This window comes from Molothrus aeneus, chromosome Z (assembly GCF_037042795.1).
Source record: "Molothrus aeneus isolate 106 chromosome Z, BPBGC_Maene_1.0, whole genome shotgun sequence".
NCBI lineage: Eukaryota > Metazoa > Chordata > Aves > Passeriformes > Icteridae > Molothrus > Molothrus aeneus.
This window is the reverse complement of record NC_089680.1, coordinates 42139730-42153278: the sequence shown is the minus strand read 5'-3', so window position 1 is coordinate 42153278 and position 13549 is coordinate 42139730. Positions and strand designations below refer to the sequence as shown.

At 40.5% G+C, this 13549-nt stretch overlaps 1 protein-coding gene across 1 annotated transcript in view; it reads right to left on the bottom strand.

Annotated features, from left to right (window-relative positions):
- SUSD1 (sushi domain containing 1) overlaps positions 1–12712 on the bottom strand; it is a 42670-nt gene extending 29958 nt beyond the window's left edge. The window contains exons 1-7 of the mRNA XM_066569205.1: positions 12505–12712; positions 10960–11091; positions 9278–9433; positions 8481–8633; positions 6970–7146; positions 4872–5051; positions 2725–2904 (exon numbers count right to left, since the gene is read on the bottom strand). Coding sequence (XP_066425302.1) covers positions 2725–2904; positions 4872–5051; positions 6970–7146; positions 8481–8633; positions 9278–9433; positions 10960–11091; positions 12505–12712 — 1186 coding nt within the window. The remainder of the gene's footprint in view (positions 1–2724; positions 2905–4871; positions 5052–6969; positions 7147–8480; positions 8634–9277; positions 9434–10959; positions 11092–12504) is intronic.
- Between the last annotated feature and the right edge of the window lie 837 nt (positions 12713–13549).

The window sequence follows — 13549 nt, the reverse complement described above, 5'->3', positions numbered from 1 at the left end:
AGAGGATAGAGAGATGCAAATAGCACCTGGCTGTTGGCAGCCAGGAAAGATAGGTGTTAGTAAACGCAACACAAATGGTAGAATGCAGAAAAAAGCAAAGTATTTCACTAGCACCAGTGAGTGTTGGAGGGGGAGAAATTACATCAAGAAATTCAAAGATACCAACTTTTTTACCAGAAAGCAGACAGAATCAGCTCCACTCTGACATTTATTTTCAAGTAGCTAAAAGAGAATCCACATATTCAAGTTCATTTCCAGAGTTCTTGCTACCTATCCCCATGCATAGAAGCAATTTAGTGGAAAGAAAAAACCCAGGTACTAGATTTCTTTGTATATTTTTGCCTGTTCAATTCTGTAAGTGGTGAACAATGTTGCAAATGCCATCTGCTACTAACCAAACACATTTTTGCAATTAAATAAATGAAAATATCTCAAAGACAGGTGCCAAGAGGGTGGTGCCAGACACTTTTCAGTGGTTCCCAGAGACAGAATGAGGAGCAATGGCCACAAACTAAAACACAAGAAGTTTTACCTGAACATAAGGGAAAACTTCTTTACACTGAGGGTGGCAGAGCACTGGAAGAGGCTGCTCAGGGAAGCATGAAGACATTCCAAACCCACTTGGACGTGTTCCTGTGTCACCTGCTCTAGGTGACCCTGCCTTAGCAGGGAGATTGGACTGGATGATATCCAGAGGTCCTTCCAACAATAAAGGTTCTGAGATTCTGGGAAACCAAGCACTTCTACTCCACAGGGAAAGAAGTTCTGTGAGGACCAGATACACAAGATGTCCAGGCTCACACGATGAGCACACTAGACAACAGGTATTTTAATTGCTGGTCTGTTCTCTGCACTTCAATCACCTCATTCCATGTGTATAAATGAGAGGTTGGTAAATACTGTAATCCAGCTTACTACTGCCTACCTTACTGATGGCTTAATCTAATCAGCATCACAAATAAAAAAAAAAATTAACTTTGTAATTAAAAAGATAAATTAATTAAATGTAAAATTAATATTTTTTAGCATTTAAACTAGCTACTTAGAAAAGTACTTGTATACACACACACACATATATATATTTACCATGTATCCAAACAGACAATGCACCAAACAATGCAAATAAAAGGCATCCATAGCAATCACTTTTTAAGAAATGAAGAAATTAATTGTCAAAGAGAATTTCCTGCAGATGTTCTCTTAACTGCCTCATTTCTAATGGAATGGAATGTACTTTCTCTCATTTTAATGGGTGTTGCTGTTACATGCCATTAAGAGCATGTAAATGTCAAAGGCATCCCTGCACAAGCAGAAATTTTATTTATTTTAAAGCAATTTGTTAACTCTAGTGAATATGAAAAATGTAGAAGTCAAGAAGATGCAAGATTTGTAACAATTTCCTGTTGATGATTAATTTTTTTTAAAGAAGTCTGGACTAGTCAGGCTATTTTTGTCACTCTTCTTTCTGGTCTATTTGACAATAACTGACTTTTTTGGCTCTCTGATCCAGCAGCTAGGGCTGGAATCTGGCAAAGCTCTTGCTGAAATCCATGGTAATCCTGTGAGTGCAGTCTGCAGGTTCAGGCCCTTCAAAACTTCACAGCGCTCAAGACAACTCTTGGCACTTCAAAGACTGACAGACCTGACTAACTTAGTCACTTTACACAATGCTGGCTTCAAAATCAATTCACAAAATACAGTCATGTTAGTTTCCTGAATGAAATATGAATCATGACTTCTAACAACAGCAGTTCCATTTTCACTTGGACACTTTTTAATAGCTGAGAGAACTGCTTTTCTGCATACTCATTTTACTTGATGTCACATGTTTTACATTCACCATAGATGCTCAAGAGGTCAAGTGAGGGAACAGAGGCCTCATGCAGTAACTCTGTATGAAGTTAAGTGGCAGCAGGCAAGGACACATTTCTAGTCATTTTGGAAACCATGAAGATGTTTCAAAGCTAAATGAACACTATCTTCTGCAAAAGACACCACTGCTAGAGATAGAAAGTGATAGACTACTCCTTTTTAGGACACAGAAGAACATTAATGAGCACAACAGTAACAGTCCAAAACATCTGCTTCTTGTTGCTGTTAATAAAATGTCAGTACATCCTGTTTCCAAGCACACAGTATGACAACACCTTTATTACAAATTTCCCTTGTCAGAACTCATTATTTAATAAGAAAATAATTCTGGAATGAAATTCAGAAAACTAGATGTAGGCTGGAAAGGCAACCATGAACAAATTTTGCTTTGGTCATTACGAAAAAACAAAAAACAAAACAAACAATGAGGGAGAGAGAGAGATAAAGGGCTTCAAATTAAATTGCCAGTATTTTCACTGGAGTGCACTTTACAGTATTAGAGTAACAAGAAAATATTGTTAAATGCCTTCTGCCCCTCTGGTGACGCTCCATGGGCTTCTGAAGCTGAAGGCAATGTGTGAGACAATAAAACTCCAGTAGCATTAGTCTCTTTTCTGTTTGAGAAAAAAAGCAAGACGGCTACAGAAGATCTGTGGCATCCAGTAGAAGTTGCCGTATTGTAAACACTCTCTTCTGTGACCTCTCCATCCAAAAGTACTACCACATTCCCTACATCATAAATTAAAAAGGGGTTTCTTGCCCTCATTCTTCCTCCGGCTCCTAACATCAGAACAGGAGTGACAAACTAATTACATTGCAATTTAAATAGCAACTTTGTATGGTAACACTTACTTTTGCACACGTATGTAATATTCTCCCATGACTGATCTATTGTGCATTCTGAAAAATTCCTGTCTCCATTGAAGTAATATCCTTCTTTGCAGTGGTAGTACACTCTGCTCCACAGAGTGGTAGAGTTGTCCCAGGTCATTGTCGTGTGTGGAATCAGCAAAGGTTTGCCACAGTCTATTTCTAGAACAGAGAAAAGCAGGAAAGCAAAACATTGAAATGAAAACAGGCAAGACATTTCAAAGTCCTAAAGATGGAGGGATGAACTGTCCCAGCAGGTTATGCTTTATTTTTTCCACTTCTTAGAGATTCCTAGAAGTCAGGGAGGTCATCAGAACCCAAAATTTTGTGGCTGGAGACCTTCTAGCAGGCTGAGATATTTATCCTACAAGATGGCCCATAAAATAAAAGAAAGTGTCCTGATTAGAAACAGAGAGCAAGGATCTTTAAGCAAATTTTTCTGAACAATTCTATCTTTCCACAACACTCTCTTAGCCTCCACAAGCTATTTATTCCTTTATTTTACCTACCATTAGTAACAGTAGATATTAAAAAAGACACTTGGTCGAAGGAGTGTCGTGAAAGAACAGCATCAAGAAGGTTATGTTCCTTTGTCAGTGGATTTAATTCAAATTTTGAAAAGAGATGCTGCTACAGACAAGATGAATGAGCAATTCTGGAGGAAAATTTGATAGATTATGCAAACCACTTGACAGATAATTAGGAAGCTGGGATAATGAACTAATAATTTAATTCATTTGCTCAGGTTTTGGGAGCTGAATAATAGAACAGGGAATAAAAAGAATAAAAAGTGAAGATCAAATAGATGGAACAGTATTATTTAGGGTAAAATCTGCTTTTCAATTCACAATGAACGTTATACCTCAATAAAAGATTCTACACCACTTCAGTTATAAGAAGCAAACACTGTAAGAATTAAAATCTTACCCTCATTAAAGCTCATATGGTACAAAAAAGTTCTTTTAAAACCATTCAATAATTTTAAGTGATTCTGAAATTCTATTAAAAAAAAGGAAAGCAAAGAAGTAAAAACCAAAGTTTATAGAAACATGATCTGTACAACATTTAAAGGAAAATTTAAACTTATGTATTTCAATGGATAATACATCCACCATCATGACTATCTTCCTTTTCATACACCAATGTGTATGAATCTATCTACTATAAATCATGAGAATAAACCTTGGAATAACTAATGCTCATGGAAGCATGTGATTAACTCATGGAAAGACAGTATGTGACGAGACAGAAAAATTCCTCCTGTTCCAGCTACCTGTCCACAGCTATTCTGTAAGCAGACTGAAATGCAGAAGCACATTCTTGTGTAACATTGCAAACCTTCTCCTCAGACTCATGACACAGAATAAGAATATTAAAGGTCATTCTAAAAGTGGAGAGTGGTTATAACATACACATGGAGCATTCAAAAATACATTTGATTGCAATAAACTGAAAGCTTGATCCTGGATCAAGCTGAAAATATATTGCTTAACCAACAAGTGGAAAAGTGAAGCTGTGAAAACTGACTAAAGAGTGTAATTATTCTAAGGTCTCCTAATGAAGAATATGAGCCCAGATTAATAAAAAACAAACCTGAAGAGTTTTTTTTTAAATGTATCGTTGTGTTCCATCTTAATGAGGAACTCTTTAGACTACATTCCTCCAAATCATGGCACTGTAAGAGACTTGATTCATCTCAAATAGCAACAGCATGTATGAGCAGTCATAATTTGCAACTGGAAACTGTCCAAATACAGGAATTTTGAAGGTATGTTAATAACTAATAGCAGTTTGATTTCTGATAGTGGCTTCAACTGCTATCAGAAAAGTAGAGTGGATATTGAACTGGAAAAAATGTAAGCAATTTAGGCTGCATTTTCATCTCATGGTAATTCCAAGGCCTGACATGCATTGGGATTATGTTCTTGGAATGTTAACTTTTAACAATTTATTGGAACTTCCATTAGCAACACAAAAAAAACACCCTGTTCAATATATGGTTTTTGTTTTGTGACAACTTTCTGTGCCAGAAGACTGTAAACTGAATGCCCAGAGAGGATGACTGATATTTATTACAGTGACTTAAACAGTATCTATGCTTAACAAACCAGAAGGCAGGCTTTATTTACCTTTGCACACCAAATCAGGGCCATCCCACTGTCCTTTGGCATTGCAGACTGCAGTGCCACTGCCACCTGCCATCAGGTACCCATGATCACAATAGTAAGTAACTTCACTTCTGTATGTGGTCCCACTCACAGATGTTGGACGTGCATTCAAAACAAAAGGTGGAGCCCCACAGTCCACACCTGAGGAGATGAAGGAAGAGGAAGACAGACCTGTTAGTCAATCAGCAGGAGCAATGACAGCTGTACTCACATAACTATTTCTTCATCTTTACCAGCTAACCCTCTTCTCCTGTAGTAATGCAATATTTCCTCAGGTCCTCTGCAATATTCCCACTATGACTGACAGTGCTGTAGCTACTCCAAACTTCTACTTCCAAATAAAAGGACCCTTTTCTGTCTTTCTCTCAGAATAGCATGCTAAATCTGTGACTCACTCTTCAGTCTAGGTAATAGTATACAGAAAAGTCCTGGTTTTCTTCTGAATCTTTAGACTCTCCTGCTTTTACAAACCTGATTACATTGGGTAAGGTGGTTCTATACCATTCACAATGAGCAAAGGAAGGCCAAATAAGCAGAAACACTCAAAGGAAGGCCAATAAGCAGAAACTGCCTTGAGAAGGCAAAACTTTTAAAAGTATACAAAAACTGTAAAAATGCAAAACCACAGAAAAGGTTACAACATACTATATAAAAGTTTCCTATTAAGGCAACAATCTCTTAAACAAAGAAGTCAAGTAGCACACAGACACACACACACAGAGACACACACAAAGAACTTGTTCAAGGTACATTTACTATATTAAAAAAAAGCAGACTTGCCGATTTTAGAAAGAGAAGTTCTAATTGAAAAGGGCTTGCAATACAAGGAGGAAATAAGTTTGAAATTTCAGACTTTTGGCTGTTTCTTGGTGTATCATGCATGTTATTTCAATTAATCATAAGAGATGCTGAGAAAGTCTGACCTGACCTACTCTTTGATTGTAGAAATTTAAAAAAACACATGAAAAAGCAACTTCTGAAAAACGTTAAAAAAAAAAAAATATCAGCAACTCGCAAAAATTACATTCCACAATCTTTCTCTAGGAACCACTTGAGACTCTGGGCATTCCCTTCTTGTTTTCAAATTCATTGTCCTTTATTTTTTGGGGGTGTGAAAGTGTTACTTGCATTGTTTTAAAATTGTTTTATCTTTTCTTTCTTATGAATTTCTAGTGATAGTTAATATTTTGCTTTTCCCAGCCACACTGCTTTAGCACCCTTATTTTAATTTACTTCCCATAAATGTTACATTTCTATCCATTCTTGGAGAAAAAAAAAAAAAGACCCAGAGAAATGGAAAGAATTGGAAGTAAGGAGGACTGTTTCGGAGAAAGAATGAACTCTCCTCACTAAGTGATGATTTCCAGGATGACAATTCTCCCCTATAGAATTGCTATCACAGTGTGTCTTTTGTTAGCTAGAACTTCAAGTATCATGTAACTAACACAAAGGCTTTCTAACTACTCATGGGAACACAAAAAAAATCCTGCACCCATAAGCAGTAATATTGCCAGAGAATGGATGATTAGAACACCAAAGCAAGTACATGTTTTAAAGACAGTCATAGGAAACTTAACTCTTCAGAGATGTGGAAGTGTTTGCTCATGCACATATGTTCTTAAAATTATGAAGACTACCCAGAGATGAGCAGTGCCATGATGCCCTCTTTTGCACCTACAGCAAACCTTCAGACAAAAGTTCACAAGGTGTCAGGAAAATTGATGTTTTCATAAGAGGTGAGTGACACCTTTCAACTCTGGAGCCTTTCCCATGAAATGCTAAAGTAATCTAGTTGTTTTCTAGGCCTCAGCTCACAGGCAGGAGGACACACTGCAGTGTCTGTAAAAATGCAGGGACTAGCATAAAAAATGTCACTACACTAAAGAAAAAGGTAAACAATAACATGTCCTTTAATTATCTTCTTTTTCTGCAAATAACCAGATCTTGAAAAAAACATTTCCTTCCGATTGTGGAAATAGTCTACTATCTTCACAAACACACTCCCCATGCACGAACCCCCTTAATGAAGAATTTAAGAAAGATGTAAGACTCTTTTCACCTTTACAACTTAAAGTGGCAGGTTCCCAAGTTTCATTTGCAGTGCAGTATGAGAACTTTCCTTCATTGCTGTAAAACCCTTCTTGACACTCATAATGAACTGCACTTCCTGGTAGCAAGCTGTAGTTCCCCACAATATAGCCATGCTTCATTTCAGGAGGGGAACCACATCCGATTTCTGCAAAGAGACTGGGTTGAAAGATCTCACAGTACATAAATCACAACACTGACTGCTTTAAAATCAGCTAAACTAGATGGTCACATCCCAAAATACACCTGATCTGATGAATCTGAGGGCTTACCAAAGAGGTAGAATAACAGATTTGAAGAATTGTCCTGGCCACAACTGGAGGAACACAGGAAAGCAGTTACTGAGATCCATTTTTACTAACATACAGCTGGAGCCACTCACAACACCGAAGATGAGACACTGCAATGTGATGGTGCTTTGTGTGGGCCAGTCTCGTTACAGCCATGGCTGAATGATACTTCAACATTAACAGGAAAATTTCAGGCCCCAAAGCACAGCTTTATTTCCCTGTGCATGGGAAAAGTGAAGCACTCTGCAGCAGATAAATTGAAATGAAATGTTCTGCCCCTCAAATCATTCATCTCATTGAAACAGCCTGCATACAAAAGCTCCACTCCTCCAGCACATCTGCTTGGACAGGGCTCCCTTGTGCAACTCTGCAAGAAACACAATCGGTTCAGACACTCTACTTCACCACAGAACATGGAGAGGCCAGTTAGTGAGATAAGAAGCAGGATTATCAGCAATTCTGGCAAACAAAGCGGAGCATTCCCGTCAGAAAAAGTGAGCAATTACAGGCTGTGAGCTGTGCTGATGGTTCTGGCAATAATTCAGAAATAAAAGCTGAGTATAATCCAGGCAGCTCCTTCCACCTGGGATGCCTGTGTTCACTATATACTCAGATATCCACAGCTTACACTGCTAGCAGTTTGCATCTGTAAAAACTGACACTAAAGACAGACTTTCAAATTGGAAACTTGATTCTGTTTTTTTTTTTTGTTATGGCAACATAAACTGAACTGTTTATTTATGCAAGAGGCACAGTATGTAATAAATAGCTAAATTGTTATTTTATTATTCCTGTCCCCTAGGCTTTTTTCATTTATCCAACCTCTCTTATCAGCTATTCAGTCTCTCTTCTCTTCCCCTTTATGGGGTGTGATTACATAAACAACTGGATTACAACACACTTCCTTTCTACTCAGAAACAAACTACATTACTTTCATAACATCATCAAGCTTCTCTGACCCTGCACATCTGAAGCACTGCTGAGAACCTGTAGGAATATCTGGTGTTTACTCTGGGATCCTGACATCACTGGAACAAACTGAATACAAGAAGAAAAAAAAAAAAACATATGGCAAGCAAAGTCCAGAGAAAGGGTTCCTGCCCTGGAGAAGCACAGGCCAGAACAGGCACTACACTATGGTGTAACATGTGATTTTATCTGCTAGCAAAAACAGCATCCAAAGACTCTCACCTTTGCATGAAACTATGTTTCCATCTTGACGAAAAGAACGTTCTCCAGTTTCTAATTTATAACCATCATTGCAGTAACACATATAGCTTCCTTCAGTATTCACACATCTTGCATTATGACCACACAGCCCAGCCTCCTCACATTCATCAATATCTAAAAATTCAGAGAAACGTAAATGCACTTCATAATAGGGGGTTTTGTTTTAATTAATTAATAAAGGGCCCAAGCTTAACTATTCCTTGAAGAGTTCTACATAGCTTCTCACAGCTCTTCTAGGAAAACAAAGGAGCTTATCATTGTCTCATCTTCAAGCATCTGGAAAGAGGACTGTTGCAAATTTGTCACTAGCTATCATTAGAATTACTGCTGGTCTACTTGACAAATAGTTTCCAATGTTATATGCTGTTCAAACAATTCCAGAAAAATCCTGTATCTGGACACCTCTTAGTTGGTTACAACAGTTCATCACTAACAAGAAACTGGCTAATATTCTACACTAAACACAAAAGTTACAATCTGGGAAATTTTAAGTATCATCCTATTTCGTTATTCAAGCTGCTGCTGCTGCTTCTGAAAATATCATTGTTTGAATGAGATTGCAAAGTAATGATTTGTAACACAGCAGAGTTCAAAACAGAACTAAAACATAGCTGTTAGGAACCTAGATGTCAAACAAGCACATTAACAACAGTGGTTCTCTGATATAGTGTCAGAAAATAAGTTCTACAGTAATAGGAAAAAAAACCAATTTGTGCAGTTCTGGATTTGTCAAGCTCAGGATTCTTTGTGATGTCTACCTGTACAGTTCGTGCCATCATTGGGAATAAATGTCTTGTTGTTGTTGGAGGCTCGGTATCCATCAAGACAAACACAGTAAAAACTTCCATGTGTATTATGGCACAGGGTATGATTTCCACAGATCTTGCTGGCTCCAATCTGGCATTCATCTTTATCTGTCAGTACATTCAAAAAACATCAGAAAGAGATTAAGAAAAATGGGGTGACCTCCCCTCCTCACTCATGCTCAAGTAACCAGACTTCTCCTTACTGATTTCCTTTATAAATTATTTGGGATGTAATCGCTGCTAGTAAGCTGGAGAAGAACAGAAACTTTTGTCCCTGGATGAAAATGTGAATATAGTTTTGTGACAGAGCTTAAGTTATCCAAGAGTCTAAGAGCTGCTGAAACCAGATGGTGCTACTCTATCCTTCCACTCTTCCTTATGATGTACATTCCATATAGCACCTCATGGAACACCTGGGTGGGGGCAATCCCAATCCCCCAACAGTCCGGGTAGAGAATGGATCAGGAGCAACCTTGCTGAGAAGGACTTGGGGGTGCTGGTGGGTGAGAGGCTGGGCATGACCCAGCCATGGGCACTCCCAGCCCAGAGAGCCAAACGTGTCCTGGGCTGCATCCAGAGCAGTGTGAGCAGCAGGGGAGGGAGGGGATTCTGCCCCTCTGCTCTGCTCTGGTGAGAGCCCACCTGGAACCCTGCATCCAGCTCTGAGGTGCCCATTGCCCAGCTGGAGCAAGTCCAATGGAGGCCATGAAGATAATCATGGGCTGGGGTACCTCTTCCACAAGAAAATGCTGAAGGGTTTGAGAGTTGCTCAGTCTAGAACAGAGAAGGTCTGAGGAGCCCTTATTATGGCCTTCCAGCACCTAAAGACTACTTTCAAGAAAGCTCGAGGGGCACTTTGGACAATATCCTGTAGTTCTAGGACAAAGGAGAACTGCTTTGAACTGAAAGAGGATGGATTTAGATTTGGCACTTTGAAGAAATCCGTCATTGTAAGGGTAGTGAGGCACTGGAACAGTTTGCCAGAGAAGTTGTGGATGCCTCAATACCCGATCCCCGAAAGTGTTCAAGGCCAGCTTGAACAGAGCTCTGAGCAACTTGGGTCTTGTGGAAGCTGTCCCTGGTCACAGCAAAGGGGTTGGAACTGTGTAATTTTTAAGATCCCTTCCAACTTGAAGCATTCTATAGCTCTATGGTTTTCCTACAACGAGATACCTGAATTCTCTGCAGGATCCAGCAGCTGTCAGTGCTTTGTGAAAGAAGGGTAAGAGACAGGGAGAAGGAGATCATTGGTGAAGGGCCACCCCCTTTAAGCACTGGTAAGCTATTACAGACACTAAGACACAGTGTTTGACATTATTCTTTGATTCACATATTGATATGAGATAGTCTTACAAGGACATTATCAGCCTGGTAGGTTGTTCATTAAAATGTTGCTAATCTTGCCATGAGTAAAATTAGTTACGCTAAATTACAATAACAAAATGCTAAACAGCACTTCTGAATATGTACAAGCCTTTTGGTGAGGAAAAACAATCCAAATATATTCCATGGGAGATTCTTCCAGGAACTGACAAAGTTTTTAGCACACTTCGAAGAATTCATTAAAATTACTTGAGAAGGAGCATTTTAGGAAGTTACAAGGTTTCTTTCCATTTTAGAAGCAGGCAGCTTACCTTGACAATGGGTTCTTCCATTGCCTACGAATCCATAATTGCAGATACAAACACTTTTTCCTCCACTTTGCTGACATGTTGCATGAATGTGGCAAGTTGCACAGACATCGGGAATGGATCTGTTCACAATTACTTTAAGGACAAAAAACCGCAATTACCTTTCTTGAAATTATCAACAAGTGGCATGGTAGGATAACCAGCACAGAATGGAAAGTGAAGATAAAATCCAGACTAAAACACATAGAATAGACTACTACCTCCTCCTACCTCATTTTGGAACTTGGAGGAAAACCACAGCTATTGTATTAAAAGACTTAAGATTAAAAATAAACAGAAAAGATTAAACTAATAACTACACTGAACATTTTTGTCCATCCTTCTCTTCTCTGACAACAAAGAAAAGAGTTTCTCAGGTTTCAGAAATGTTTAAAAGGTATATAGTAAGTAGCTCTATCCAATATTATTAATCTTTCCTCCATGTGCATTTGTTTATCTTTTGTCTTTATTTCTGTTTCCTATTTTGTTGTGCTTTTTTCTATTATTTATGCATAGACATTTGGGATAGTTAGCAATCTGTTTGTATTATGTGTCAATATGGTAAAAATGTTATTAATAAAAATGTTGCTAATGTTGCCAGGAGTAAAATTACTCACACTAAAGTAATTTTAGAAATTAATTTATATTAAAAGTGGTTGAGAAGCATACAACTTAATTTACTATAATTTGACATGGCTGTAAATATACATGAAATTAGAATAAAATATTTTTTTTTCTTTGCTTTCATACTTCCAGGGCATTATGTTAATTTTCCTCCATTTTTTAATTAGCTCTTTTTGTTATCACACATACCCTCACCTTCCAAATGACCTATGTCAGAAAAGATGGATTTAATGTAGACAAAGCATGTGTATGCTGATGCCTTTTTACATTTTAAAATAATGAACTAATACTGCACAAGCTGATGTCTGATTGCTCGACATAGAACTATGGAATTTTTTACTTTTCTAAGATAGCTGAAATTGATAAGAATACTAACATCACTGTATATTTAGCATCTCTGACAAATTTTGACTACTCTACAATGTCTAAATACATAACCAGAACTGGAAGGAGAAGGAAGATGAACACTCTAATATTTTTTTATGCATTAAATTTATCACTGTGATAAAACTGCCTTTCCATATGCACAGGGTTTCAGGTTTTGAAGGCTGTGGGAAGCGTCATAGATTCCTATTCCTATACATGCTTTTATATACTTGAGTATGTGTGTGTTTCTGATAAGAGCAGGAAAGAAAAACTGTCAGCATGCAATGGCAGCCTACATAGATCAGAAAATTAAATGTACAAACAGCCACAGAGAGAACTTTCTTGTGATACCTCAATCTTCTGATAAGACATGGGAGTATCCTCCTCAGATTGCTGGTTCAGGAGATAGAAAAACGTGTTTCCACCCCCCGCCTCCCCTTACTACTACAGCTGAAATTTTATTACTTATTTGTCCTTCACAACACACAACTTCTCATGCCAGCACTACACTCCCCTCACTGTTTTGGTCCTGCCCATGCGCTCTCTCAGGCTCCCGCCGTGGCAAGGCCCTCTCAGCCCGGCAGGACACGAGGTCGCTGCCACCACCGCGGTCAGCAGGTGTCGAGGAGACACCCCAGCCAGCGCACAGCACAGCACCCACCACGGCCACCTCCGCCACCAATGCCACGGGTACCATCACCACCACCAAGGGATGCTCCGCCACCATCAATCACCATGGGATACCCGGACATGCATACCAGCATGGGATGCGCCCAAGGAATGCTCCGCCACCACCGCCAAGGGCGCCCGTCAAGCCGGGCACCTGACGTGGCGGCAGGGCTGCCGCCCCGCTCCAGCCGACAGTGTCCCCGCCCGGCCGCACTCACCCCGCGCCGCGCACCGCGGCAGCGCCGGCAGCAGCAGCAGCAGCAGCAGCGGCCCCGGGGCCCGGCCGCCCCCCGCGCCCATGTCCCCGCCGCCGCCGCGCCCCTCGGTGCTGCACGGCCCCCGTGCCTCCACATCGCCCCTGGGGGCGGAGGGCGGAGGGGAGCCGAGGGCAGGGCAGGGCAGAGCCGAGGGCAGGGCCCGCGGCCCTGGGCGGAGGGCGGCTGGCGCTGCCTCCCGGCGGGCGGGACGCCCTTATCGACGCCGCCGGGCCCTCGGCACCCCCGGGGTTTCACCCTCAGCGAGGCCCCTTTCCTCCCCCGTCTCTGCTCGCAAAACCCTCTCTTTTTCTTCCCTTTTTCTCTTATTTTCCTTTTTTTTTTTGGTTTTTCCTCGCTTCCCTGGCACAACCCCTTTCCTTCCCCGGGACACCGCCTCTGCCCGGCCAGGCAGGTGGCAAGGCTGATAAGTAAGGGCTGCTGCTCTCCATAGCCCGCCGGCGGGGGGAGAAACGGATGGTAGGATTATTTATGATTCCCGGGAAAGGCGGCTGGATAGACACACCTGTTTGTACGTGGGAGCTGTGCCGCCTCCCGCCGGCGAACGGGACCGAGCCGCAGCTCGGGAGGGGCGCCGGGCCAGGGGCGCTCGGGTATCCCCCAGGGGAGGCCGTGGCAGC